Source organism: Bombus vosnesenskii, unplaced genomic scaffold (genome assembly GCF_011952255.1).
Source record: "Bombus vosnesenskii isolate JDL3184/JDL3185 unplaced genomic scaffold, Bvos_JDL3184-5_v1.1 scf7180000013262, whole genome shotgun sequence".
Classification (NCBI taxonomy): Eukaryota; Metazoa; Arthropoda; class Insecta; order Hymenoptera; family Apidae; genus Bombus; species Bombus vosnesenskii.
Genome location: NW_022882922.1, coordinates 751,928 through 779,812, shown reverse-complemented (window position 1 = coordinate 779,812; position 27,885 = coordinate 751,928). Strand labels below are relative to the sequence as shown.

At 42.2% G+C, this 27,885-nt stretch overlaps 1 protein-coding gene across 6 annotated transcripts in view; it reads left to right on the top strand.

Annotated features, from left to right (window-relative positions):
* Positions 1–27,885, top strand: part of LOC117239971 (teneurin-a) — a 702,004-nt gene that overhangs the window by 416,687 nt on the left and 257,432 nt on the right. Inside the window, exon 1 of one of the 6 annotated variants that reach the window (XM_033506169.1) lies at positions 20,389–20,832. The exons of the other annotated variants lie outside the window; for them this stretch is intronic. Within the exon in view, the coding sequence (XP_033362060.1) occupies positions 20,793–20,832 (40 nt within the window). The 5' untranslated portion in view covers positions 20,389–20,792. Of the gene's footprint in view, positions 1–20,388; positions 20,833–27,885 lie in introns of those variants that run through there. 6 annotated transcript variants of the gene reach the window in all.

The window sequence follows — 27,885 nt, the reverse complement described above, 5'->3', positions numbered from 1 at the left end:
GAACGGTATAGATATCGGCATTAGATATTTGGCAAGGCTTTTGTTCACTGCTCGTGATCGTTAGGATAGCTTCGTTTTCACGTGGAAGACCCGTTGATGCTGCAACTAGGAATTTTATACAGACATCTATATAGATACGTATATTTGTACAGATATATATAGAAAGAGAATTTTAACAGAGCTGGTATGTTACGCTGATGAGTGGATTTGTATTCTATAGGACTCTGTATCTCTTCTGATATACAGTAGGTTGTAACATATATTCGTCCCCTTTTCTTCGCTCGATGGTATAATAGAAACACTATGAATTTATGTTGCGATCTAATTGTAGATTAAGCTACTAAAACAATATATCGAGATTTTTATCCTTCCAATTTTTCTCCACGAAATACCGAACCAAAAAAATACTAAAATTTATTCCTTTCTCCAAGTTAATAACCCCATAGTTTGCACACACCAGGCATTATAAACTACTCGCAATTTATCAACAATAATTCAGTCCTCGTCCCATTTACAAGTAAATTAATACAAAATCCCCCTACCAGAGGGAAAGATCGAATAATTCGCGCCATCGATTTCCACTTGCGTTTTTAATTTTCTGCAGCTGCGCATCCCGAGCATTCCCATTGCATTATCCATGTCAGAAATGCGAACGTTCGTCCGTGGATCATTTAAAATCACCCCTTGTCGTCCCACCTCTCCATCTCGTCCACATAATTCGTGTTCCATCCTCGTTTCGCTCGCGATAGACCGATCAACGATCGGTGTAACCCCTTGAAATTCCTTGTGCTCCCTTCGTAATTCCGATTCGCGAGGGGGAACGTTGACGTTGACGGTCCCCCGCGAATTACAGCCTTGTCCTGTATTATTTAAGCCGGAATAGCGTATCAGGCGCAATATGTTGTTCGCGATTGAGTGTACAGCTGAGATCGACGTCACACGCGTCGACTCAACGGCGTCTGGAGGGAACGTCGAAGACGAAATTTCTACAACTTGTTACTCGGCTTCTTCGATCCATATTAACGTCAACCGGAACGAGACGGTTGATATTAATTCCTGGTGAGGTTAGGTTATTTGGTTGCTAGGTGTTTGCACGATATCGAACAATATAAACGTCTCCGAGTAAATGTAGATTTTATAGCCGACTTAGTTCAATAGAAAGTGTTGAGGTTATTCGGTGTGTAAACAGAGAAAACACGTGGATAAATTGTAAGGTAGAAAATATATTTAAATAGAAGTGTAATAAGTAAAAATACAATTTGAGCTGGTCCAGATCCGCACGCTAGCTGTGTTACCTAATAACTGAAAAACCCCGAAGCCAACGTCGCCTGTCTACTGTTTATGGCCTGACTTCGTCGCAGTCTTTTGTCTACGCGCTGTCGATGGCTTCAGTGCTTGAGAAAACTAAAAAAGACCAGATGTAGAGTTTTCTTAGAAGTGGTAACCACTTCAACAGAAAGGCTGAAAACGATTTTGGCAGGTGAAATGTACATAGGGAAGACATTTTTTTTTATTATTTAATTTGTACTTTGCAATTTGTCCAGTTGAACATTTGGTAAATTTTTCTAGCTTTATTGCTAAACAACATGTGGTTGGCTACTCCCAGCGGGATACCGTCTTCGAGTTTGTCTATTGGGTTGGCAACTAAGTGATTGCGGATTTTGGAATTACCACCTAATGACAAGATCCGCAATCACTTAATTGCCAACGTAATATTTTATTTTCGAAAGAAATACGAAATATCCTTTGCGTGAGATATACGAGAAGAAGGTTTTCCGATTTTACGGGGCGTCCGTACGTATACGTACATTATCAAGAATAATTATCGGCAGAATAACAAACGGCGATAGTTGGAAGTGACTTTAAAATAATGACACTTGATAATACAGTATTTAATCTGCAATGTGTCGAAATGTCCGAGGTTCGTGTCAAGATTGTGGATCAATAAGCCTGGTGCTTCTGACAGAATCGATATTTCTTTCTACGTTAGAAGAGTTACAATGTTCGAAAACTCGGCCATGAAACATGCAGGCGAGCGTCTACGAGCAAAACGGAAGCGCAGGAGCGAAAAGCAAATACCGCGTTGAATGGTGGCCAACGATGGTATATCCAGAGCTCGCCGCGATTCGTCTTTGTACCTTTCCAACTCGCAAACCGACGAGCAACCCTTAAAGTACCTACAAATCACCGGCCTCCCAAAGGACGTGTTTCCACTTGCTTCGAAAACTAAAGGCAACCCCGACCTCGAGAACCAGTCAATCTGGGACACTGAAATTTTAATCGACGCGAAGCAGCCACCATCTATCATCGTTACTTCCTTCCGTTACGCGTTCGATAAACGAAATCACATCCCCTATAGATTATAGTCGAGAGAAATGCACCTTTCAAACTACAAAATCATTTTTTAAATTTCGCGAAAAAATTCACGCGCGTGCACCGAGCTCGACTGGCTTCTAAGAGGTCGCGCCGAGAGGTCGTCGAGAAAGACGTACGAAGAGAAGAATTCGGACCGTCACGGGACGAAGAGAGAAAGTAAATGGCAATCTACTTGCTTCCATTCAATCAGCAATCGATTTCTTCGATTTATTGGACGGTTTAGGGAGAAGACGTATGGACGCCGGCGGCGTCGGCTGTCGTTACTTTGGTTTAGGGGATGACCGCCTATATTTCCATCCCCTGGCGTCGAGTCGTGTACGTGTGTGCACGCGGCGGCAAGAGGGATGGCCCGGTTGCTGCCGGTGGTGTTCCACCGGTTTTACGTGGCCCGCGACGACCGACTTTTCGGATTCGCCGGAAACTCGCTGACGGCCGTCTTTCATCCGCAATCGTCTTTTTGTCCTTCTAGAAACTTTCACGAAACTTTGCAACTTTTCAAATGAATAGAGAAGATATGTGTGTGTTTGTGTTCACATTACTATGGTATGTGAGTTTATTTTGTAATAAACCTTATTTGAAATGTGTTGAGAATTGGGGATCTTAATTGCCGAAATAAAAGTAAAGGAACATTAAGGTTACACTTAGAATTCAAATTAAAATAGTTATAGTTTTATTTAATAAACGATTTTCAGGATCTTCGTCGATATACATTTGCACGCGTCTCAGCACTGTCTTTGTCTCGCCATCTTCCATACCACACTGCCAACGGAACAGTTACATTCGTCTGCTTTTCGAGACGCCGCGTACACACGTACTTCCACACACTCATATTCACATACGTGTGTCACTACTACGCGTCTAATCTAGTCTAGCACACAAAATTATACATTTCTCAATAAAATAAATTCCTTTCGAATCTACTTTATTTAAGAGATAAGCTGATATAAAAATATCACACGCAGAAAATGATTCTGAACTTTTAGCTCTGCATCTAGTGTGTTCACCATATAAATCTGGAAATTCCAAAATTTTGTCGTGCACGTAACATCATCGTTTGTTTCATCCGCTTCCATCTCTATTCTCTGTTCGTGTTTGAAAATCGATTCCGCCGTACTTTCTTCCACAACGCGATACGACGACGTAACTCGTTCCATCGATCGCTGGAAGTAATCGACGAGCACCGATAAAGGTTGTAACGCCGTTCCGTGGTCGTAACGTCGCGAAAATGAAGCGATAGGATCGATGGATCGCGGCTTCTTCGAATTGGCGAGTCTGCTGGAACGACTCCTGCCCAACTATCCTCTTTTTCATCTTACAAGGATAGTAATATCGATGTGGATCATTATGCCGCGTCGGTCTAACGTGATGGTTATTGTACGAACACGAGAAGGCTATGAATATTTCGTTGGGCAAATACTCGCCGAGTAATAGAGAGAGAGAGAGAGAGAGAGATAATAAATAGGAAAATAGAAGAAGAAAATAGTATAAACGATGTTCGAAAGTTGGAATCGATTGATGTTTAAATGGCAATTAAATAGCTATTACTATCTGATTACATCCACGAATTTTTATCTACGTTCCTTGTACAAATTAGAAGCAAGAAAAAAAAAAGATAGAATTCACCCGTAAGTTACAATTTTGTTAAATATCGTTAAGAATCGATTGCCGACGCCAGCAATCCATCATGAACTCGTTAAGCGTAATCAAAACTGTAATTAATTTTTAGTCTCTGACTTTGCACTGGAACAATCGTTTATCGCAACAAAATTTCGATACACCAATCACATTAACACGATTGTATCTCGAAACCTGTTATTCTCGCATGTTACCCTTTCACTCCCCTCTCCTTTTATCTCATCATTTCTCTCCCTGTTTGCCACGTGCACGCTTACACAGGAGGGTCCGTACATTTTTTCAAATGCTAATGCGAAGTTCGCCTGCCAGGAAGGTTTTATTCGCAGCAACCGATTCGACTGCCGGAAACTCGTCGAGCTGCAGAGTCGTTTCGGCGACTTCCTTCTGAGTTCCTGGAGGGGTGATGTTTAGATATCGCGAGCGGAAACGCGGAATTTGATTGCCCCGTGTATGCGCCTGGTCGTTAGGGTTGAAATTTGGGAAACTTGGACAGGGAACGCAGAAGAATCAAGGCGAAAGCCGTTAGGAAGAGGGGTTGGTACGCTCGACACCCTCGTTTATTTCTTCTCGTACAAACGAGCGTCCACTTAACATGGAAGAATTCCATTCTGAGATTGGAAATGGAGTTGTGAACTTCACTGCACTGCAAGCTGTATCTTCATTGACGGTTTCTTTGAAGATGCATAAAATATCAATTGATATTGCGCATATGTATTTGCGATCTAGTGAATTATTTAGTGAAATATGTCGTTGGTACTTACAGAAGAAAATTTTGAGAGAGTTCTCTCCTGCGATTAACTATAAAACGGAGAATATTTCGGTGAATTAAAATATCGAGGGAACGTGCATAGTTTCCTCTATATTCTTGCGCCAAGGAGATTCAAAAATTTATTTGCAAGATTCAAAAATCAATTTGAATGAAAAGGAGGATTGTCGAAAATTGTCAAATGTGTGCACCTTCAGAAATCTAAAATTGTAATCGGGATTCAGTGTCCTGAGATATAATAAAAGTACAATCATTTGTAACAAATGTGATGGGAAAATTGTAAAAAATGTAGATGAAGTTGTCGGTGCTGCGGAAAGCCAATTGCAACTTTCCGACTTCAAATGATCATAGTGGTAACTTCGAAATGAGTGGATGAAATGCAAAAATTCAAACGCTGGTTTGAACCTTTACATTGCGTAAAGGAGAATCGATATTTATATAGTATGTAAAAACATGGCCGAAATTGTTAATTAACGACGATAAAGCACTAGGAATTAAGGTAATGTATTACGATGCAAATATCTCATAAAATGTAATTATACTGGAATTTACTTCTAAGAAAAGATGAAACGTATTTCGCTACACCGTCAGCTTCATCCACGTTCTTTACAACTTTGTACCTGTACTTTTATGCTTGAGGATTTACAGAATGACGCCTTATTAGAATTTTAAGTGGCCGAAGAGATACAAATTTTGCACTGTTTGACCATTCTCCTCTCCAACGCGATATTCTCGAGTTCTCGCGTATTCCGGCGAGTTACTGCGAAACAGAGAATATCAGGCGACACGATATCCCTGTGGTCGAGGACGAAAAGACAGGACAACTGGTCGAGTCAGGTCGTTTCGGTGGTGGACGTCGTTCCACATGGAATTCGTTTGCGTTTTAATGAACATGGGAATGATCGTGGTGCCAGGGGCGTTCAACGTGGTGCAACTTTCGTGTCCACCTGTTTTCCGCGCGTGTCATTCGCACGGTATTGTAAAACGGGCCGAGGAAGAAACTCGTTTCCATTTTGGTCAACTTGCCCGTCGTTCGGTTCCGCTGTTGTTGTTCGACGTTCGTCGCATCGTTTTCTATCTTGCATCCTCCTCTTCTGTGGCTCTTCTCTTTAGCTCCGATCACCACGACGGATCGTTACTGCGCTCGCGACAAACCATCGCGTTGTACACTTCGCTACACCGGTGTAATTTAAATGCCAGCAAACTATTTGTTCATCTTTGATTCGATGTATGAGAAAGAAGCGAGGATTTATTAGACGTTCAGGCTTTAATTAGTGTAGTTTGCTATAACGAGTTATATTTTTCTCATATAAAGTTTTAATGCATTCATTGCTTGCTTATGTTCTGCCTGACTCTTTGACCACATACTTCACATAATTTAGATTCAACGAAAATGGATTCGTCGCATTGCTCGAGTATGACGAGTCCTATTTGATCGCGTCTACAAAATACATAGTGATCGTATTCTATTACTTGATGTTTGGTTACCTTCACAGGAGATGTTGGAAATGTTAATGTTACAATTGAAGCTATTGTTTGTAGAAGCCTTATCATTGATTTAATTACTGTATATATAGTACGGAACAGTAACGTTGCTTTGAAGCCAACAATGTAACTTGTTTTAGAGGAGTCTCAAGTTTCCTTTGTGAATCATGGCTAATTGCAAGAAAGGATCAGTCATCCAACAGTTCTCTACGTAAACTTTAGAGTACCGCGAGTACTTGAAATCCAATGAAAGCTATCATTGGTTAATGTTAATAATTCCAGTTCTTAAATAACATTCGATTCTAACTAACATCAGCCATTTGAAGTGCTGTATCGAACCCTATTTCGTACTCAGAAAGCTACTAATTACTGCAAATCGTAGTATCGACGTCAAGCTGTCGTGTACCATACTCAACCCTTCCATACTCAAATGGTCAATTCTGACTCGAGCGATTCCGTTCTATAGAACAGCATATTACACATGGAATAAAATTATAGGTGGGCGATAAGCGGAAATCTTCGCGCGAGATATCGGGAAAAGACAGGAATATGCAACTCCCGGAATGAGGTAAGGGAGGCTGTAAAATTTTGCTGCGCTTCGCAGGTTGCGCGCTCGATGGCGCGATACCGACCCAGACCAGCCAGCACTCGTCGAATTCAGTGTTATGAGGTGGAAAACAGCTTCTAAAAATAGCCGAATAACGTGTTTCCGATGCGCATTTACGTATGTGCAGTAACTTCAATCCGATTATCCGGTGAACATATTTCTTCCGTGCAGCCACTCGGGCCGGCTGTCGTATAAATTTTCTAATGCTATCTCCATAATTCTGTCTTTCCTTCTCGCGCCGTTTCCCCGACTGTCCCACGGAAAATACGTTTGCTAACGGATCGAATGTAAAAGGAAAACCGAGAACGCTTCGTGGATCTTGCTCGAACTTGACGAAACGTTGTTTTCTTTTTAGCTCGAACCGGGTCTCCGATACAATTTGAGGGAATGTTGTTCCGTGTGCGATTTTTGATACGTCGTTAACGATACGTTAGATTTATTTCCTAAATTTCGATCTTTGCACTAACACTAACTGTAAAAATAATTTTCTACGTATACGATCAAATTTCAGTGTCCTGTTTCGCCCCTAAACGTGGAATCCTAATGATAGTTTCTTGATAACATCGTGCGATCACGCGATCGTGTAACGATCTTAAGTGTCAATTGCGTAATCTCGGTGATCTTTCGTTTTCTGCTGACATTCAACGTCGATGTTATCGCAAAAACGTTTCACAGAGAAATGACGATTTCCTCGTTTAAAAACAAAGTCGATGACAAAAAACACATACGCGTTAACGAAACGACTGCGATGGGAACGCATAGCAACAGCCTGCCGATATAATCTATGAATAACAATGCAAAAAGTAATGGAACGTAACGGGACGGAATGGGCGAATCTATTAGATATTCATGGCGACGAGTATAACGCACGATAAATGACCAAGAAAACAGCGTTCCGAAGGCCGGTGGAATACAAAACAGTCGACGTTGAATGAAGAATCCGTACGAAGTCATGCGAGGTGGAGAGCGTAGTGCGTGTATTGATCTTCAGGGTCCGCCAGCTATGGGGATACACGCCGTCAAAGGGGACAGAGGGAGCGGGGCAGATGAAACCGGAAAGGATGAGGTCAACGAAGAGTCAGCCGGTCCATGTCACTTTCCTCTCCGTACGTTTGCATGACACTGTGCATGGTTTCAGGGACGACCTTGGGGATGGATCGTCGCATCCATGGAACATTACCATCCTCTATTCGTGTCCCTGCGGATGAATCGAGGGATATTTTAGAATTCGTGGAACATCGATTCGAGAGACGTTGGTGTCCTTGAATTAGAGCATAGGCAAATTTTAAGATGAAATATACTTGGGCCATAATGATAGCGATAATGATAAGTTGTAAATTTCTATGAACATAGCTAGAAAACCCTATTTCTCTTTTGTCGGAAAGAATAAGGATCAGAGGAATTCATGACACTTTTGTAACATAAGGTGACGACTTTGCCATTGAAAAATGTATTTTGGAAAACGACAACGTTGTCCAAAATGTATTTTCAAAGGTGGAAGAACGGTTAGCTATCCCAGCTTAACCGTGCATATACCATATGGCCGGACGCATCCGGCACGGTTATGGCGAATGCGTCTACGTTCTTCCAAATTGCACCGACACCATCTCCGTCTATGGCTCTGAACGTTGGTGCGCTGACGCGATCGCTTCTTCTTCGTAGATCTGCTCGATTATCGCGCCTGCTGTCACGTATGGAAGTTTAGGCAGATTTCCCTGGCAAGTGTCGAACATGTGTCGAGTATATATTACTGCATTTGTTGAAGATGTCTGCTTGCAATCTAATTCATAATTCTTCGTTCGTGATTTCTTAACTTTGAAAAAATGCAATTACAGTGAAACGTAATTTATCTTATTTATTTGAACATTCTCGTTACGCGAATTATTTGTAGCCTGATGGTTTCAAATAACTAAAGCTCTACCATAATACGAAAATATCGATAAATAACAATTTGTACCTACACCGACGATCGTAAGAAGCATCAGGACCAACTGTGTAACGACGACGACGAAATCCAGCTCGACTTCATTCAAAGCCAAGAACACGTTACATCATGATCCACCCACATCTTCCCCGGCTAACTTTCATCTTCCCCGACGAATGTGTTGCGCACATCCACATAACTAGAGGAGGAAGATCGACTCGATCTGCGTGTCAGTTCGCGTTTCACGAGCATATCTGCTCAGCCGTGTTCGGATCGACATGGGCAGCCAGAAGTCGCGCGCCCCATTCGAGGATTTATCCTCACGGCGGCGTAATCCGAGGGCCATCTCCGCTGCGCAACTGTCAGCACGAATAACACGTGTCCCGACACGTCGACGAGGCGACACGATCAAGATCTCGCGCACGTGACGCTTCCCGTTACCCCTCGAACCCATTCTTTCAACGTTTTTTCGAACACCCAAGGCGTACGCCCTCGTCGATGGAATATCGTTATCGGCCGATCGGACCCGAATAACATGCGTCGATATTAAACAGTGTAAAGGACGGGGCGCAAACCAATTCTCGCGGACGATAACATCAGGGCAGCCCGGTGTCCGAAACGTCGTTACCGTTTTCCTCGTCTCCCTTCGTACTGGATCCTAGTCAGAGGATGAGGATTCATGACTTCTGGGAAGATTCAGATAAGTTTTCCCACGTTTTAGTGTGTAGATTTTGGATACTACGATTTAGAAGTACTAGTTGCAATAAGGTTAAACGTCTACCGAGATTGGTAAATGTGTATAACCTGCAATTTGATTTCCAAGGTACATACGAAGTATAATCCTAATTGTCTAAATTACTCCTGTGTCTTTGACCCAATTTACTTACTACGAAGTGTTACTATAGCCTCTCTATTTCTTATCGCTGTACGTATGAACTGATGTATACTCTATTTCAGCGCATATACGCTATTACAAGAAATCGTGCGTAAAAAAATTTCCAGTAGGAAATAGATCGAGTCGTATCTTACATCTCTAAGATTCTTATTCTCTTCTAACCTAATCAAACATTGTACGATACAAGCTATCCCCTGAATCGAGCCGCGGCCCATTAGACACCAATTATCGGCATGCAAACCTCGCGAGGCGCCCATCAACAAATCCACGCGAGTTACAAAATAAACTTTAGTAGTATTCTCCGTCAAGTCCATTCCCGAAGAGTAATCGAGGGTTGCATCGGAAATGGGCTGTGCATCGAGCGAACCGTAACGACGTAGCCGCAAGCTACGCTGGGGAAAACGTAAACAAGCGCCGAGAGCGTATCAGCGTGACACAGAGCGTTGCAGGTGCGCGCGCAGCGCTTGGGCCGCCACTAATGACGCGGTACATTTGAACGGCGACAGATATCAGAGAACCGAGATAACTATGCAAAAGCTATTTGCCGGTGATGGCGGGCTCACGCGAATAAAAGCATCGCCGTTTCAGAGCGTTTCGCAGATATTCGGACCGCTATCTCCTTTTATACTGTTCGATTGCGCTACCGGTGGCTCGCGTGCATTCAGGCAACCAACATGTGCGGCGACAGACCGAACACCAGCGTTGCTCCACGTGTCTATGCGTACGCGCATAATATGTAGCTGTTCATCGTATCAGCATAGGTCTGCGTGCGTGCGTACACATACCTGAAATAATATTACAAACGGAGGTTATCCGCCGGCCACGCTGCCAGTGGTGGCGGCGGTCGTCGCGATGGGGATGCTGGCTATGGTGGTGGTGGCGTTGATGGCGTTGCTGATGCCACTGGTGGTAGCGTCGGCTGCGATAGTAACGCTGCCCATTGCTCCGCGGTGATCCCCCACTCAGCCGGCACGGCGTAATCATTCACGCGATATTCCCGTTATTGCCATCACGGATTTAAATAATATTCCCGTTAACTGATTTTTTTTAAGCAACCTCGTTATTTGTCGCTTGTCCATGCTGATTTATCAACCAAATTCTATTTTATAGTCAGGACTATCTTTTGTTTATGCCCGTGGTATGCTTAAACAGGAACAGATAAGAAATGTAAAGTGACATTTATTTAGTTCTTTTATTCATTTAGTTTAGTATTCATTCGCAATCTGTGTGGGTCTATTATCCTATTTTTTGTCGTCTGTAGCAATTTAATTCTATATTCAATTCTCTAATTTAATAACACTCTACGTAAATATATATAAAATGTTACGCAACATCTCAAACAGAAAAACTCTCCAAGTATCCATTCACGCGCCAGAGTTCGACTCTCTTATCGCCTTTTCTACGTACTCGTTTCATCAGTGGCCATGACTCTGCCATTTTCTCGAGGTTGGACAGCCTGGTAACTTTTATCGCAACGCCTTTCGCGTTTATAAGCGGGAATAAGGATCGAATGACGTTCTGGCGCGCTATGAAATTGAAATCCCGCGCGAAGTAGCCCTCACAGTCACCTCCTGACCGTCAAGGCTGACCCTGTCACCTCGGTTATGGATACTTACGCGAAGATAGCGTAGATCGGACGGTCTAAGTATAAAGTATATGTGTTTTTATATGTGTTGAACGTGCAATACGATGTGCGGAATGTATCCAGCCATTTGAATATCTCGTAAACGTATCGCGTGATCTTGATGTAACTTAGCAAACGTTGAAAACAAACCTTATTGCGTATGTATGGACGATATGTACATATATATGGAGCTTACGTATCAGCTTATGCGCTCTGTAACAGTTGCATTGATAATCAACAAGCGATAGAAATTTGACTTTTAAATTTTAGCAATCTTTTGCAAAATAGCGTATCATACAGGATTGCCAATTTTTCTATGACCCAGATTTGGTTCCCATCGAATTCGAAATTTTTGCAAAGCTAAAATTGTCGTTTCAACGGAAGAAACTGCAAACGGATTGAATTTAATTAGAAAAATAGAAGGCGACGTTTAATTAAGAGATACAAGAGAACGCGACCAGGTAGATAATGGAGCTTTTAAAAAAGAAATCAGCAAATTGTTTTAGGAAGTGGAAGGAATGCTAGAATAATTGTACGAGGTTTCCAAAGGGAAATTTCCTTTAATATTACATTAGCTGGATGCCTTTCAATTGGGCATGGTATGTCAGAAACTCCGATATCCCAAATTAAATTGGAAAAGTTCTCATCTTTTTAGTCTTATAAATATAATATTTATAAATCTAACAGGATACATGACTCGATAACAAGGGGCGAAGGGAATATGTGATGGTTCTTACGAAACCATAAAAATTTTTCGCTATTTCAAGTTTGTAGAGGACGTGACAACGACGGAGATCGATTTTACTTCTTGTCATCTTCAATTTTGCCGTCTAGTGAGTTTATTTTTATGTGTTTGTTGAACAACTCTCTATGGAGGAATACATTCTCCTGATGATTATGGAGTACGCTTAACAACGGCAATGAATTCTTTATTCCTCGATTAACTTTCAGTTTGCTGATAGTAATTGGAAATTTGTAGAAGTTGATTAATTGTACGAATTAATTCCCGGAGATTTTCAAATGAAATTGGTAGGTAACCTAAATTGGTGTTCAATTGTCGATTGATCTACGCAAACAAGCGCTTAAATTGAGCATTTTATATCGAGTTGTATAAATTGGAACGTATTTAATTTATTGCGTGAGAAGGATGGACCAATTCATCATGTGAATCACCGTTGTTTTGAACGTACTAATTTACTTTTGGGAATCCCTTTGTATCAACGTTTATTTTTTAACATTTTCAATACAACTTACGTGTAGTATCGAGCTCTGATTAAAATCAGCAGACTCTGTATGAAAAGATCTGGAAGTTATGAAGAAACTACGGGCGTTTAAACCTCTAGTTGACAGCACATTGCGCTATTCTACCGACCATCCTCTCAACCAACTGCTTCCCATTTCACAGAACCCATTAAAATCCTTCGCAACTCGTATTAATTCAGCCGTGCCATTCCCAAACGACGACAAAATTACGATAACCTAGCCGTTAATTCTTTACATCCTCCACTTCCACCTCGAGAGGATGACCGTTTGAATATTAACAGGCCTCCATCCTACCCACCTAAATTCAAAATCCCCATCACGAAATCTACCGTTAATCGTTGGAAAGCTGTGCATGGAATGTACCCCCAGCGACGGCCGCGTGTCTACGGAAGCATCCACCGGATTTCGCATTTTCCTAAAACGGAAACGAGAACAGACTCGCAAGGCCGCATCTCCTACTTCAACGAACGAAGGCACGAAGACACCACGGGGAGGTGGTTGGCTCTTATCTGCCTTGAACTCGACACTGGTCCGTTCATAAAGTCTGCAGGTTAAGCCTGCACAGATAGTTCGAGCGATATCCTGCTCTTTCGTCACATTCACGTTCTCTCGCTCTATCGAGTTCTCTCTCTTTCCCTCTCTCTCTCTCTCTCTTTCTCTCTCTGTCGCTCTCTGGAGCTTCTCCTCGTACGATGGCTTGTACCGGCTTGACCGAGGACGTATAATCCGCTGCACATACCGGCTACAACCCATTAGTTGCTCGCCCACCCCCCAAGTTAGCTGACGTCGACGTATCCAACCCTCTGGACGAGTCCACTCTCTCGCTACTTCTCTCCCCTTTAGCCGGTACCCTTAATAATGCATCCGGAAGATGCTTAATCGAGTCTCGCAACTCATTTGTGATTCGGTGGATGCGCTCCCGTAACTCTTCTCCTCCTACCAACCAACTCTTCCTCTCGTTCTCGTTCTCGTTCACGCTGCGAGTCGTCGCGGCACGTCGAGCTCCGCTGTCTTTTCGTCTACCCTTCCCTTTCTACTCTACCGTGTTCACTCTGTGCTGCACCCTCCATTGGTTCCTTCTCTGTTCGCGAACTCTGTTCCGTTTTCCTCGTTCCTCTAGTTCGGTTCTCTAGTTCTGCCGCTTCAGCTTCTTTCTCTTTCGCTGTTTTAGTAGGTTCTATTCTGCGTCCCGTTTTATCTTGGCCGATGCAATCCACGATCAAAGAGAACTTTTCGCTGGGCCAGTAGCTCCCGGCAGGTTACGGCTGCATCGACGAAAGCCTTGGAGAGTCCAGGGGAAATTGAATGACCGCGACTTGCCGTGAAGTTTCGATTCGTTGATTTAATCAGCTCGCTCTGGATGGCTCGCTTTCTCTGTCTCTTTCTTTTTGCTCTCGCCGGTCGGCGGAGGTCGCGTGACCCTGGCCGGGCCAATTTGATTTCCAACGCGTCACTGCCAGGTGGAATTCTGTTACCGGTTTTTGCGAGCCGTGTAACACGAATTAGGTACCGAACCGGTTCCCAGATTACGATTGTTCGATGGACTCTTCTTCCAGAGGAGTTGTGGTTCCGAATGAAGTTTCCGTGTCGTAGCTGGTATTCCATTGATCGAGATGCTCTCACGAGCATGAAGATTCTTCAAAACGTTTAGAAAGCCTTCATAAGCTGGTCGAGCGTTTTAAAAATGGGGGATGAATTTTTTTTTTTTGTTTTTTTTGTTTTTTTTGTTTTTTTGATGCCTCAAGTTGAAAACGCCAGAACGTTCTTCTGTAATAGCTTTTTCACTTCAGTTAATCCCACGCTTGATGCGACGCCATAAGCAACGATGTATTTTGGAACTTTCATCGTACTTTCCTTTAACTTTCTTTCCGTTTCTCTTCTTTTTCTTCTGTTCCATGTTTACTCCATTCCCCTTACATTTTCCACCTATTTCCTTTCATTCTTCTTCCTCTCCCTCTTTAATTTCTTTTATTCACCCTTGCCCAATAAACCCGCAGAATCCAATACGCTCTACTTCGAAGATTAGAATTTACTGTACGGATCGTTATACGATGAATAAACTGTCCATAAACTCTGCAAGAGACCCGCGACACCCACCCCACAAAAACCATAAAACCCTATTTCTCGCACCCTCCACACCTTCCTATATACTCGTCATTAGATCTCCCCCGTAAAAATATCCTGAAAAAAGAGGAAAAACAGTAAAAAAGGAACAGGTATCAAAAGTCGCGGAGATAATTAGCAGCGGTGAGTCGTAGATAACGAAGTGCACCGTATATACGAAGGTAATTATAGCCTCTCGTTATACGTTGTATAATAACGAGAAATGCTGTCGTTCTCTCTCTCTCTCTCTCTCTCTTTATCTATTTATCTATCTATCTATCTCTATCTCTATCTCTTTTTCTCTCGTATGCATTCACGTTTGTTCGTATCTATCGGAATGCAGCGATGTCATCCGCGTTAATTGGAGATGCCGCATAGGTGCATTATATCCGCGCCGCGACGCCACGATCAACCGCGAAGCGACGCGACGTTGCCCACCATTAATTTACAAAACGATGATTAGGGGACGGTCTGGTCGATGGTTCCGAATGGAATAAATCAAGTGGTGTTCATTCGGATTCGCCGACTCGTTAAAAAGAGAGAAACGATTCGAAAGAAAAGAAGGGGAAGAGAGAGAGAGAGAGAGAGAAAGAGAGATAAGGGAAGGAAAGAAAGGAAGGAAATTGGCCGATGAATATGCATAAACTGGAGGGCGAAGACACTTTTAACGATCGAGGCAAATTAGAACGTAGAGCCTTGTGAAAGTTACGTAATTTACCGGGTCCCTTGTAATTAGTGGCTCCCGGTGCAAGGCGAGGAATCCGTCGCGGCAGTGGTTTACTTTCACGGGCTACGTATCGTTGCAAGCATTAGGGCGCCGAAGGAATGCGCTAACGTTTACGTTAAACACCGAATTATACGCGCTGATGACCTTGCATCCGCGTAGACGGCATTACACGATTCTGTCGCTTAATTTTTCAACCCCTTTGGATTATGAATATGATCGTGTGCTAATTAAGGTGTTGGGTTATCGTAAGAAAGCGGACTACGTCCTTGTTTTACGTATTTCTATCATTTTTCCTGTTCACTTTTCACTTTCGCGTTTAGATAATTCAGTCAAATGAATTGAAAATGACAAACATTAAATTCTTACGAATATAATCAACTTTCTCTGCGCGCCGCGAATAAATTATTAATTCAAGTTGTCGAAAGGATCAACACAAATAATTCTCACTCACTCGTTCTATTAATCATTTAAAAAAGAAACAAGATCCAAACGAGGAAGTATATAACAATTGTAGCTTCTAGGTGAAAACTCGAAAATTAAAACCACGTTAAAAAATTCAGAAACGAAGAATCGATTTCCTCGAGGTGGAGGTTTTGCCGTTTCACGTTCGAATTCTATGCATTGGGGACATTTATGGAAATAACACGCGTGCACCCCTCGTGTTCTTTCCTCTTTCATCCCTTGCCGGTGCGCGGTCAATTTTCCAAAGTAATGTTTCCAGTCGAACGGGGACCCGGTTTCCGTGTAATTTAAACGAAATCATAAAAGTGCGAATTTCCAGCGCGCTAAAAAATCGCGGTAGGCGACGATGAATGACCGCCGTTTTACTTTCGTTATTTTCCAACCATTTCGCCGTACTGACGTCAAACGTCCACGCTGTTACAGCCCTGGTCTTTTTATCTCTAACGTATAACGATCTGTAACGTATAAAACATTGTTCGCTGTGCAGTTTGTGTTTCATCTATTTCGTTGCGGTTTGAATTGCAGTTAGGAAGGTTGCAAAGCTGTCTCATACGATTCAGACAATTTTTATACAGTGGCGAGCGTACAAATAGAAAACATTTTCATTCGATAACGTGTGTGAAATCCCGTGTAATATTTGTCTCTAGATTAATATTGGTATTAATAACAGACGAATAAAGCAAAACCGAGGAAACTTCGAGACACCAACGAGTAATAACAGCCACAGATTTTTGAATGAAACTACGTTTCTTTATCTACCTCATCGATATTACCGTTTCCTTGTAAGTACAAGGATTTCCTCCTTTTTTTCTCATTTCTTTCCCTTTTTTTCCTCTTTCGCTTTTTTTTTTTTATTTGTTTTGTAACGAGGAACGCGAAAGAAGAGAGGCATTTTTTATTGCAACTGAATAGAAATATCAGCTGGTTGAATCTGGAACGTGTTGCGCTCAATTTTTGAAGAGTTCCATTTTCACAGTAGGCGAATGCAAACCACCGGCGGGCCTCTCCAGCGATGCTTACCTCAAAGGATATTTTTTGATAGTTCCGAAATATTCACGGGAAAATAGTTCATCCGTTACCGCGGCAGTCGGACGAGAATGGCCGCGAGTTTTCATAAAGAGGATGCGCGCCAGAGAGAGGGCTGCGCTACGCGAAACAGAAAAACTTTGAAACGCGTGTACGATTTCTTTTCGCGCGACGATAGAATTATTGACACGTGAAAAGTCCGTTAGCGAGCTAAAAAACGTGGATATTACCATATGCATAGATATAGTAGTATTATTTTTACTTCTTTTTTTTTCCTCTTCTTTTTTGCTTTTCTTTCTTTTTTTTTTTTTAATTTATGACACCAGCTATAGCGAACCTTTGCAGCAGTAATTGTTATCTAGAGAGAACTTCGTTTTCCATAAAGTATAGAAAGTATAGAAGTATTCTTGATATCATCTACAGAAGTATACATCAATTTTTTTTTTGTATATATATATATTTTCAATATCTACTGATTGGACTATTCACCACATCGACAATTTATATTAGATTTATATTATTATATATTAGAGAACGCTCCTCTGTTCTATACGCAATTTTGTTCTTTGGTTCTCTTCTCTTTTCGAAATTTAAAGGGCCACGTCAACCTGGAAGTCGATTTCTAGTCACCCCGTGCCATACATATGCGTAGAGTCCCCCTAGAATAGTCGCATTTTTATGGCGACGCGTTTCCAGCGATTCATTAATTGCTGACCTTGTTAGCGTAGCATTGTGGAAGCGATGGCGGTCCCATGACGGTGCTTGGGCCGCACCCGCGAGACTCCCACCGACCAAGGGGACAAAGCCGAAGTACAGAGAGAGAACTCGATGCTTGGGATCGGTGGAAACGAACGAGGAACGAGAATCTCGCTTGGCATTGTCATGCATTCAGCCCTGGCACGTAATAATGCCTGCCCTCCTTTGTCGTTTATGCGCCCTCCTGTTTTCTGGTTCTCCCCGGTCACGATCGCACTGGCTACCATTGCCCCGTATACCCCGTGTTTCCCGGCGAACGATCCACCCTCGTTCAGATCAACAGAAGAAGCCTAAGGACTAGTTTCCCTTGGAATTCCGGAATTTTCTTCCAAAAATCTATTGTGCTTTCGCCTTTATTTTATCGTTGATACTGGAAGAATCTTGATATGTGAAGATTTTTTTTCTGCGAGGAGATAATAAAGAGAAAGAGAGAGAGAGAGAGTGTGTGTGTGTCTTAAATAAAATGTACCGACAAAGGTATTTTTGATGGAAGCTTCCTTCAGTACAAAATAATTGAATAATAAATGAAATTTATATAATCGAGTCTTGGTTGAAATAAATTGTGCAAAAATAGCCTTTGCGGCAAGATCCACAACTTTATGATTTAATTATTTTAACGACTTGAATGTAATAGATAGTATACTACACATTCTGATGTCTTTTCTCTTCTTAATGGAAGAAGATATGAAAAATTCATCTTCATTTATCGTGTTTTTTTATAGTAATAAAAGAAAGTATTATTTTATCGCGATTGCCATTACTTTGCCAGCCATCTCAATAAGTACTCAATAAATACTATACACTCGATGTATCGATACCATGAATTCGTGAACAGCCTGTACATTACGAAAGTTAGTAAAGAAAGGCCCGGTTTGGATACGTTTGGCCAAATTGTAGAAGAGTGTTTTATCGGCGATAAAGACGAAGAAGTGTCGTATTCCCGAGGAAGTTGAGCTTTCAGAGGCTGCGTATCAGCGTGAACGTTCGAAGTAGCTTCCTCTAGTGGGATGCAATATCGCCCGGTGGATTGCCGGGCATGATCGAAAGTTCTTGCAGTATTCCGAATTGTGTAACAACCGTCTACAGTCCGGATCCTATAGTTTGGTAATTGTCCTTCCGTGAGCAAGTTGTTTGAGATGTCCTCGAGTGAGGATCGCAGTCTGAGAAGCATGCAGATCGTGCAATTGATTCGTCTTTGCCGATCTCACAAAGCTCCGACGCCTTTTGTTAAAAGAGTCGCTACTATACGAACTAGTTGCTACGAATTGATCGTTCGTTTATTATAAGAAGTTCGTTTATTATCGAAGATTTAATTCTGAAGAAAACTTTTCGTTTTCATTGATCCAATTAGTTTAGGGGTGCAAAGTTAAATTCTTTGTCAGTTTTCAACCATTTGTTTGAAGTGGTTAAAGGTAGTAATTTTTCAATAAAAAACAAACAGGAAGACATTGGTATGGAGATTGAGATCGATAACGAAAGTTAAAAAAATTTATTCAGTTTTTAAGAGATCGCATTTTATAACTTCCAATCCCATTCTTTCAACATAGACTAATTGTCACTCGCCTCACCCTGATATATATCTAATCGAATCTAATCTAAAAATTCACCTGACTCAATCGTGTTCATCCTATCTCTCTTTAAAATCGTTTAAGTCAAATTAATGAATCGACATAGGGAAAATAAGCAACATAAGAGAGACGAAGACGTAGGAAACACGAAAACAAGCATCTGAGCCTAATCTAAAACACGCTTCCCTCAATCATTCGTCTCTTCTTCAAAATCATCCAAATGAAAGTAACAAATCGGAACAGGAAAAAGGCAATGCGAAATAAGAAAGACGAAAATGAAGAAAACACGACGGTACGAATGTTGGAGCGGCCGCGGCGTTCTGACGAGGGACAACTGGGCCAATCGATACCGCAGCGAGCGACGGTGGGTCGGGGGCGGATGGGAGAACGAGCGGCGGCAACGGTGGCGGCGGTTGTAGGCTGGTGAACGTTTGCAACGCGTACGATGAGGACCGTAGATTTTGGGGGGTTGTAGGTGGCAGTAGGCAGCAGCAGGATGTTGCGGGGGTGTACTGCGTGTCGACGCTGGCGCGACGACTGTGATGGCGCCACCGTCGCCACTGGCTGCGTAGCGTGGCTGCCGCGCGAACAGCCTACTGCGCAGACTCGCGTCGCGGACCAGCGTTTTCCACCACAATGTTGTTGGACCTGTCGTTTTGGCCCGTGTTTCGATTGTTGTTGATATCGTTGTGTCGCCAAGAAAATTTCCATCGCGTCAATCGATTCGCCGGTTGACGTTTCGTTCGTTTTCTCAATTTATCTCCTTCTCTCTTCGTCCTGATTACACAGCCCGCCGGCTCGGCCACGCGAGCAACCGCCACCTGGTCGCCGAGTGTTGCGTACGTATACAGCATCCCGTTAAGGCTTTCACTTCTATCATAACCTTAAAGTTCGACTGGGAAACCTCGCGCGAAAATTCGAGTGCACCTCACGAGTGTATTGGCGATTTACAACACGAACACGGCTCTGATACATTGTGTGTGAGTGTGTAACCGCGCGTACACGTAAACAGTGCCGTCGGCAAAGCAGCCGAAGAGCCGCGCGTCGATAGATCAGTTGGTTTGACAGCCACGTCGAAAATTAACCGCGTCGTGCGCGGACAAGGTGTGTCGAGGTAACCTGGCGCCGATTTATCCAGAGTATCATCGAGAATATTATTTACGTTGGTCTACATACGACCGACTTACGTTTCGTTGAACTATGGGACGAAGGGTGAAAGGTAAACGACCGTCGTTTCGTTCAGCGATCGTCGTGTGACTTGTTTACGCGTTTTTGCCTTTCGTAGATTGCAACTCGTTTTGACTTCGTTTGTCAAACTTGAAGTCTGGTATTGGGAGGGGAGGGAGATAAAATCGTGGCTTCCGTGGATTTAGATAAAGTGTTACGATTTGGAAACACGGACGAAACTATATACGGTGCAGGAAGTGGCGAATGGGCGGTCTCGCGACTGTTTGAGATGGAAGTGAGTAATAGCTGAGTAAAGTGACCACTGTATTGGTTGTGATGATCATCGTACGGCCATAAACTGTCGCCCGAGTGATTCAATTGCTACCGCAAGCTGACCCAGCAGCAACGATGCATCACTACTATACGCAAGAAGACATAGACCGTGTTGGTAAGTGGAAGTTGGGTTAGGTTAATGTTTACCAGTTTGCCTGCGAGCCATGCTTTTAAATTTAATATAAAAAACAAGATGAATTGTTGTATTTATCAAAATTGGTTGTTTATTTTGGGTGAGGATAATTTATTTCTGTTTTCTTTCTTTCTCAATTTTTATGTTTGAGTTGAATGTCTACATTGTAAGTTTGCATTGTGTGTTTATTTCTTTCTTTCTGTGAAGAACTTTATTTTATCTTTACGTTAACCTACAAATTGTCTAAATCCAATATACGTAATTATGTTTAGAAAATATTTAACAGCATCCTAAGCTAAATGAAAAGTTTTTTCCAAAATAATATATTTTTCCATCCAACTGTAATTTAACCTAAAAATTCACGAAAAACGGCGAGGTATCTAACATAAATCACATCTTTCATTTACAAAATATGAAAGTCAATAACAAAATTCTACAAGCTAAATGGTTAACCAATCATACAAATAATTTACTATCGTTAGCGAATTCATAATTGCCCGATGATCGTCGTTGAACGATCGATCGTACGTGACGAGGTTAGGTCAATGGGTCCACTTTTAACTTTGACCCAAAACTGCACCTGTTAAAGGTGATACTGGAGAGTAACGGACGCTGTATCGAAACACCAGTACCGAAATAGGTAGCGTTGCTAATTATTCGGTGGAAAAAGCGCCAGCTGGAGAATTGTATACGATTACAAAGTTTGTCGGGCTGGGCTCCTTAAGCGATCCACGGCGCGGCGACATCGCCGATTTACAATGCAAATGCCGGACGTCGGGTAACTTCGTAGAATTATCGGTCAAATCGCAAATTTCATCCAGGCCCGGGGTTCCAGCTGTAAATTGTTCGTTCGCGTATTTACACGGAATTAAAGCCGCTCCTTCGAGACCGCTCAAATTACCTTACGACGTCATCTAATTTGCCGAGTTACGCCACGCCAGACGTATCGCGGTAAATGGAATTCGGCGATGCGATTGTCGTAGTTTTAGCTGCTTGCAACGGTGAACTATAGGGCTAATAGACGTTGCGGTAGTTGTTGCCGCTGTTTCTGCTACGAATATTGCCATGTTGTGAACTAATCCCTCAAGCGACACCGATCGACGCTCGATGATACGCCATCCTATATACTCCACTATTATTATGTTAAAGACAAAAAATAGTATCTCTTATGAAATAAATGCGTACTCAGCATTGCTTCCGAATAGGAACGAAACTACAGGAAGGGAGGTGCAGTAGATCTCGGGACACGAACCTCCCCTAATATTTTCGTCACGGTTATATTTTTTTTTCTTGCGCCCCTCCGCGGCGGAAAAACACGCGCGCGGTATTCTTAACATTAACGCGCCTATTTGGGAAATGTATGCAGGTTAGATCCCAAGCGTACCGGCCACCCCTTGTACCCAGGATTATATTAGGTCCTTCAGGCTTTCCGCGCGACTCTCCGACGGAATATAAATTGGTCTGGATACGATAGCGACGAAATGAAGGAATGGAATAAAATTTGCAACGTCTTTTTCCGCGACAAGCGCATCGATTTCGCTTTCCAATCGAAGAATAAAAGATTCGCGTTCTGGATCGAGTACATGCAAATCATCCTCCCAGTTTGTTCAAAACGATATTCGCGAGAAAATATCTTATTGTAGTCTCGATAAGATTTCGTTCAACAAGTAATAAAAATATCTAACGATTAAATATTTTCGTCAAGTTAACGAGTCCTCACCTAACCCCTGTATCTTACCCTACTTCACCGAACAACAACCACTTAAGTAACCATCCCCTCGATCACTCCACGTAATCTACAAACTCTGGCCTTATCAGCCTACTCCAAATCCACAGTACCCCATTGATCCCCCAGTGACATCAATCGAACCTCCGAAAAATCCCACCCATACAAACAGTCCACTGTCAATTGTCTCCACCGCACCGTACACATTCACCAAACGATCAGACCCCGTGAAACGACGTATTCACGCGGAACGCCACTTGACTTCTTTATTCGGTCGCGTAAAGAATGTCGGCCGAATGGATCATGTCCAGGTTAGAAGCAGCGAAACAATAAGAAAAGGAGAACGAGCAGGACAGCGTCGCATTGTTCGCGCCATGGTGGTCGTCGCACGTACGGGTTCCCCGTAACGCATTCTGCTTTAAGGCCACGCTGCTCGTAAGCAAATTAGAATGGCGCACGTGGCTCGCATAAGTCGGCTTCGTGTCTGCGTGCTCCGTGTGGGGCGCGTCGAGCTGGATTTGTAAGGCCACCTTCCTCCATTCCGCCTCTCGTAGCCGTGACGCCAATGGGCTTTTCTGCCCGTGTTCTTCTCGCCCAAAGGGCACGGACGCATCGGCAATTACGCCACTTTATTGCTAGGGTTACGTGTCGTGCATGGAATTAATGCAATCCGCCCAGGCTAGGGTGGCGCTCGCCCACGTTTTTTACTGCGTTTTCACCACGGCCGACGTTTTCTCCGCGTCTCTGCGGCAATGGTCGCGAGTTTTATTCGAAGATTCTTCATGCGCGCCTGGCTAATTGAATTCGAAAGTATTAATTGCGCGCCACTTACCAACGCCTAGGTAATACATATTTAATGCGACGATTCTCGACCGAGGGAAACATTTTTGCCTTTTTTCTCTGATTGATTGTGTGTGGTGGTAGGGTTTCAGTGGAATGCATAGGATCACTACCATTAAGGTACAATGTTAACGCAACATTTCGTTTGCTTTTATTTTCAATCAATTTACAATATGGCAAACCATTGCTTGGTGATCTAGCTTCAACGAATTAAGAAAAAAAAATTCCTGAAATTTTCTAAATGGTTGTACGGTAATTTTTAACGAATTCTGTATTTTACAAATATTCTGGATAAGGAGAAAATCCACAAATACGAGACAGAAGAGTTTAGCAATCACGGATCATGCGTTGATCATGAACTACATGTTCAGGAACACAGTAAATCGCGATATGTAAATATCTTACGCGAATCTCATCGAAAGCAAAAAAAAAAAAAAGAAAGGAAAGGGGAATGAAAAACTTGACTGTGATGAAGCCATGATGCAACCGTGAAATCTACCACGGAAACCAGAACTGTAGTGGAAACGACGAGGCGAGTAAACAAAAATATCAGCGGGCGGATAAAAATGTAAATATCGACGTCGGGAAGGGTTGCGGAATTTTTATCTAAAATGAAATTACGGGGTGGAAGTGCTGGCTGCGTAAATACATTGTAGACGCAGCGCATCGCGTCGGTGGCGCACCCTCGCTCAATTTGAGTTTTATTTATATCCTCCTGGGGATAAAATGGGCATTGCTATCGCCGTGGCCGTCAATTGTGCTCTGTCATCCCTCGTTTCGGTTTTAGTCCGCGGGCTCTTGTCGTGCAGAAACGCGCCTCGGCGCAAACAAGTGTCTCCATAAGTGATCATCGTCCCCTTTAAATTGCAACCATCTCGTTCGTTCGCGTTTAATCGAGGACCAGAGAGAATTGAGGTGACTGTCGCGGCACTAGTGTCGTTTTTCCTCATCTGGGAATAACCGAAGTGTGCGTGAATTAATTTTATAATGAACGCGTTTAAGTTCACTATCGCATTACCTACATCGTCACGTAGTAACAGAATATTATTCAATTTCTGTGCCTCTGTTATTACTAACTGATATGAGTACTAATAAATACGTGATGTAATAATATAATAATATATACGTATAATCAGTCATCCTGTTACAGATAATAATTGTAAATTGATAGATAATAGTGAATAATAGTTTGAAAAATTATGTTCAGAGATTACTTAGATTAGAATTTCGTTTAATTTAATTTAGATTTGAAGAGGATATTAGTTTCAAACAGTTATTCTTGAGTATGACGTATATCGGCTGCGTATTTTTATTTTTAGTAGTAAGATATCTTAGATGGAAATAATCTTATTTTAACTATCAATGAGCAGTAATAAAGATTTTAGAAATATTCACCGTAGAAAGCGTTTCTCCTTACCGCCATGATAAAAGTAGAACAAACTACCGTTTATCCTTCGATAGTAGCGCAAGCGGACCACGATGAATCGAGCAAAGTTTCTATCGATCCTGCGAGACGGCTCCATCCCCCATCTTTCCTCTCTTACTGCAAAATTTACATGGATCCTGCGAGAATCTAGGTTCGTTTCTTTCCACGCTTTCCTTGTTTTCCCACTCGGAAGTTTTTATAAGGCGCACACACATTAAATCGCGAGACGACCGTCTGATTACCCACGAGGTCGCAACTGTTGAGAGTACTTGGAATACTCAAGAATATTACTATTATAAATTATAAATACTATCGCAGTTAGCAACAAACAAACATCGGAGACATTATCTCGATATAAAAAGTATTTGCAGCGGCACTCGACAACAAAACTTTCCAACAGTTTCGTCGGTACAAGTATCACCGAAGTGTAAGCGCCGACAGGCCTAATGAGCCATCAATATCCCTACGATCCTTCGCGCGTGATTTTTCGCGTAGAATCGTCCCCTTCCGCTTCTTTGCAATTTGCCGCAACGACAAACCTTTATCACACAAACAAATAATACTGTTCCTTTTATCTTCACTAAGTGGCTTCAACTTGGATTAAGCATATCAAACTGAAAAGTAATCTAACAATGGTGTGAAACAGTTGACTGCGAAACAGTGGACAATCAGTGCTTATTGACAGTTTCGTTTCCCTGACATTTACATGCTATCTTCGTACTATACTTACATGCTATATTTCTGACGAAACGTGCAAAACTGTAAACATTGTTTCAAAACACAATTATTATAAAATATTCTGTACATTATTAATGTTAATGAAAATGTACTATTACATTTCGTTAATCAGACGTAGCTTGTTGTTACTGTTATCTAATCTTTACCGATCACTTGAAAAATTAGTCGTATTATCGCCTTTTACATAAAATCAGCGGAGTGTGTTTACACTTTTGCACGTCACTGTATTTTATGGACTTTTAATTAAAATTCAATCGAGAAAGTATATCTATAATCTGGCCTATTAAAAACGATCTACCTAAAATACATTATTCATAACCGACAATAGTGCACTATAACACAGCATGAAGTCGAATGAATTCCAGAAAGTCCGTTTCCACGACAACGCCCAATTAACGTTTCCAAAGAAACCTCGTCACGAACGTTCATATAGGTTACCAAGCGACAATCGAGAATCCTTCAGCCATCGAATAAAGTGGTAAATATAATAGAAACTCGCTGGAAACTTTCTCCGTCTAACCTATATAATTCAGTGTCGAGAGCGTACGAGCGACACCAGCGAAGAGGACGCGGAAATCGCTAGAAAATATCGAAGCCTCGTTTCTCTAAAGCGCGCTTCGCACAATTTTTTTTTTTTTTTTTTCACCCCGTTTTCAGCACGGTGTTTCAAACGTTGGAATATCTTCGCTGATGGAATTCGCGCTGATGAATGAAAATTGTTCGCCCCGGCCGTATTGAATTACCCGCCGCGGCCGGAGATCGATCTATGAGATTAACAGTTCGGATTAAAACAACAACCAACCTCGATCGAACAAAAAAAAAAAAAAAAAGATGAAAAAAGGAGAAAAGCGCGAAAAAGAAAAAGAGAGGAACGGATGAAAAACGAAGGAAAAAAAGATATAGCGCGGAAAAAAATAACGCTTTGACGGATACGATTTATACAACGGCGAAACGAAATATTTAACGATTATATCGCTCCGTACGGAACGTATTGTTCGCGCGTCGATTGCGCGCCGCTCCCGACCAACTCGATAGGCGGCTATATTATGCGCTTGATGGGATTCCGCTTCTCCTATAAAAGTCATCCTTCCCTGGGGGTAAATATAAACCACTTTCCCCGTGGAAACAATGCCGCGGGGTGAGAAAAAAAAAAGTACGACGTGTATTTTTACCGTCGCGTCGTCGTGTCTTCGTCGTACGTTCGCACGTTTCGTCCTACGATGTACCAAGTATTTAAAATGTGTTAATTCCGTTTGCGCGGAATTACGATACTCGTCAGAAGGAATGTAATTTGACGTGGTGCTAAAGATTCGTAATGTGTTACACCGTTAGCTAGATAGAGAGCTTAAGAATTTGTTTTCAATATTGCAGTAATTAATTTCGATTAGCTTTAAACGAGATCGCAATCTATCTATACACACTAAAGCAGCAACGATAATTTTCCGTGAGATTATGACTTGCTAACTAGTCCGACGAATCAGAGACTGGCCACTATCCTGGCGTTTCCATGAAACAGCATAGATTGAAATTTAATCTTCGCGTGTATATCTGATCTACAGATAATTGTACACGTCGTTATTTCAGAATTCCCTGTATCGCTGAATTACAATTCCGAAATGCTTGCCACTACGAACTAACATTCTCCATAGTGATATTATCTACGCGCACTATTCACGGCAGACCATCCTTCGCTTAGTAACGCTAATAACAAATTCCTCGTATTAAGAATATTATCAACTTCTTAAAAAATAACCTACAAATACATCACTTTTGACTCGACTGACATAAAACACGGGTCGCGTGGTATGCAAACGTTTCAAGTGATAGCTAATTATTAATCGATGATTTCCGAGTGATCGACAGCTGGCGGCGAAAGTAACGAACTCGCCCTTCCTATTTGTTGGGAACGATGAACAAGCAACGGGAACGGTTTAATGTGTAAAACTGCATTTAACTCGATTCCTGGGAAAATGGGTTGGCGCTAATAAGATTCATGCAGGACAAAAGCGGCCATGTAAAACAAGTTACGTGACGACCGTGACGCAAATGCGCGATTCGCCGGCAGCTGGCGCGACCAGAGGACGCTCGTTGCAATTTATCCGCGGCCGTACACGAATTTGCCTCCTATATGTAATGCACACTGTTCGGCCCTAAAAGTAAATTCAGCATATCGATCCTTGCACTAGTAATTTTCCTTGTAATTCTACCGTATCGTTCCACCGTTTTTGTCCTTTTCATCTAAAATATTAAATTTAACATAATTATATATATAACATGTATCGTTATAATATTTAATAACGCGAGA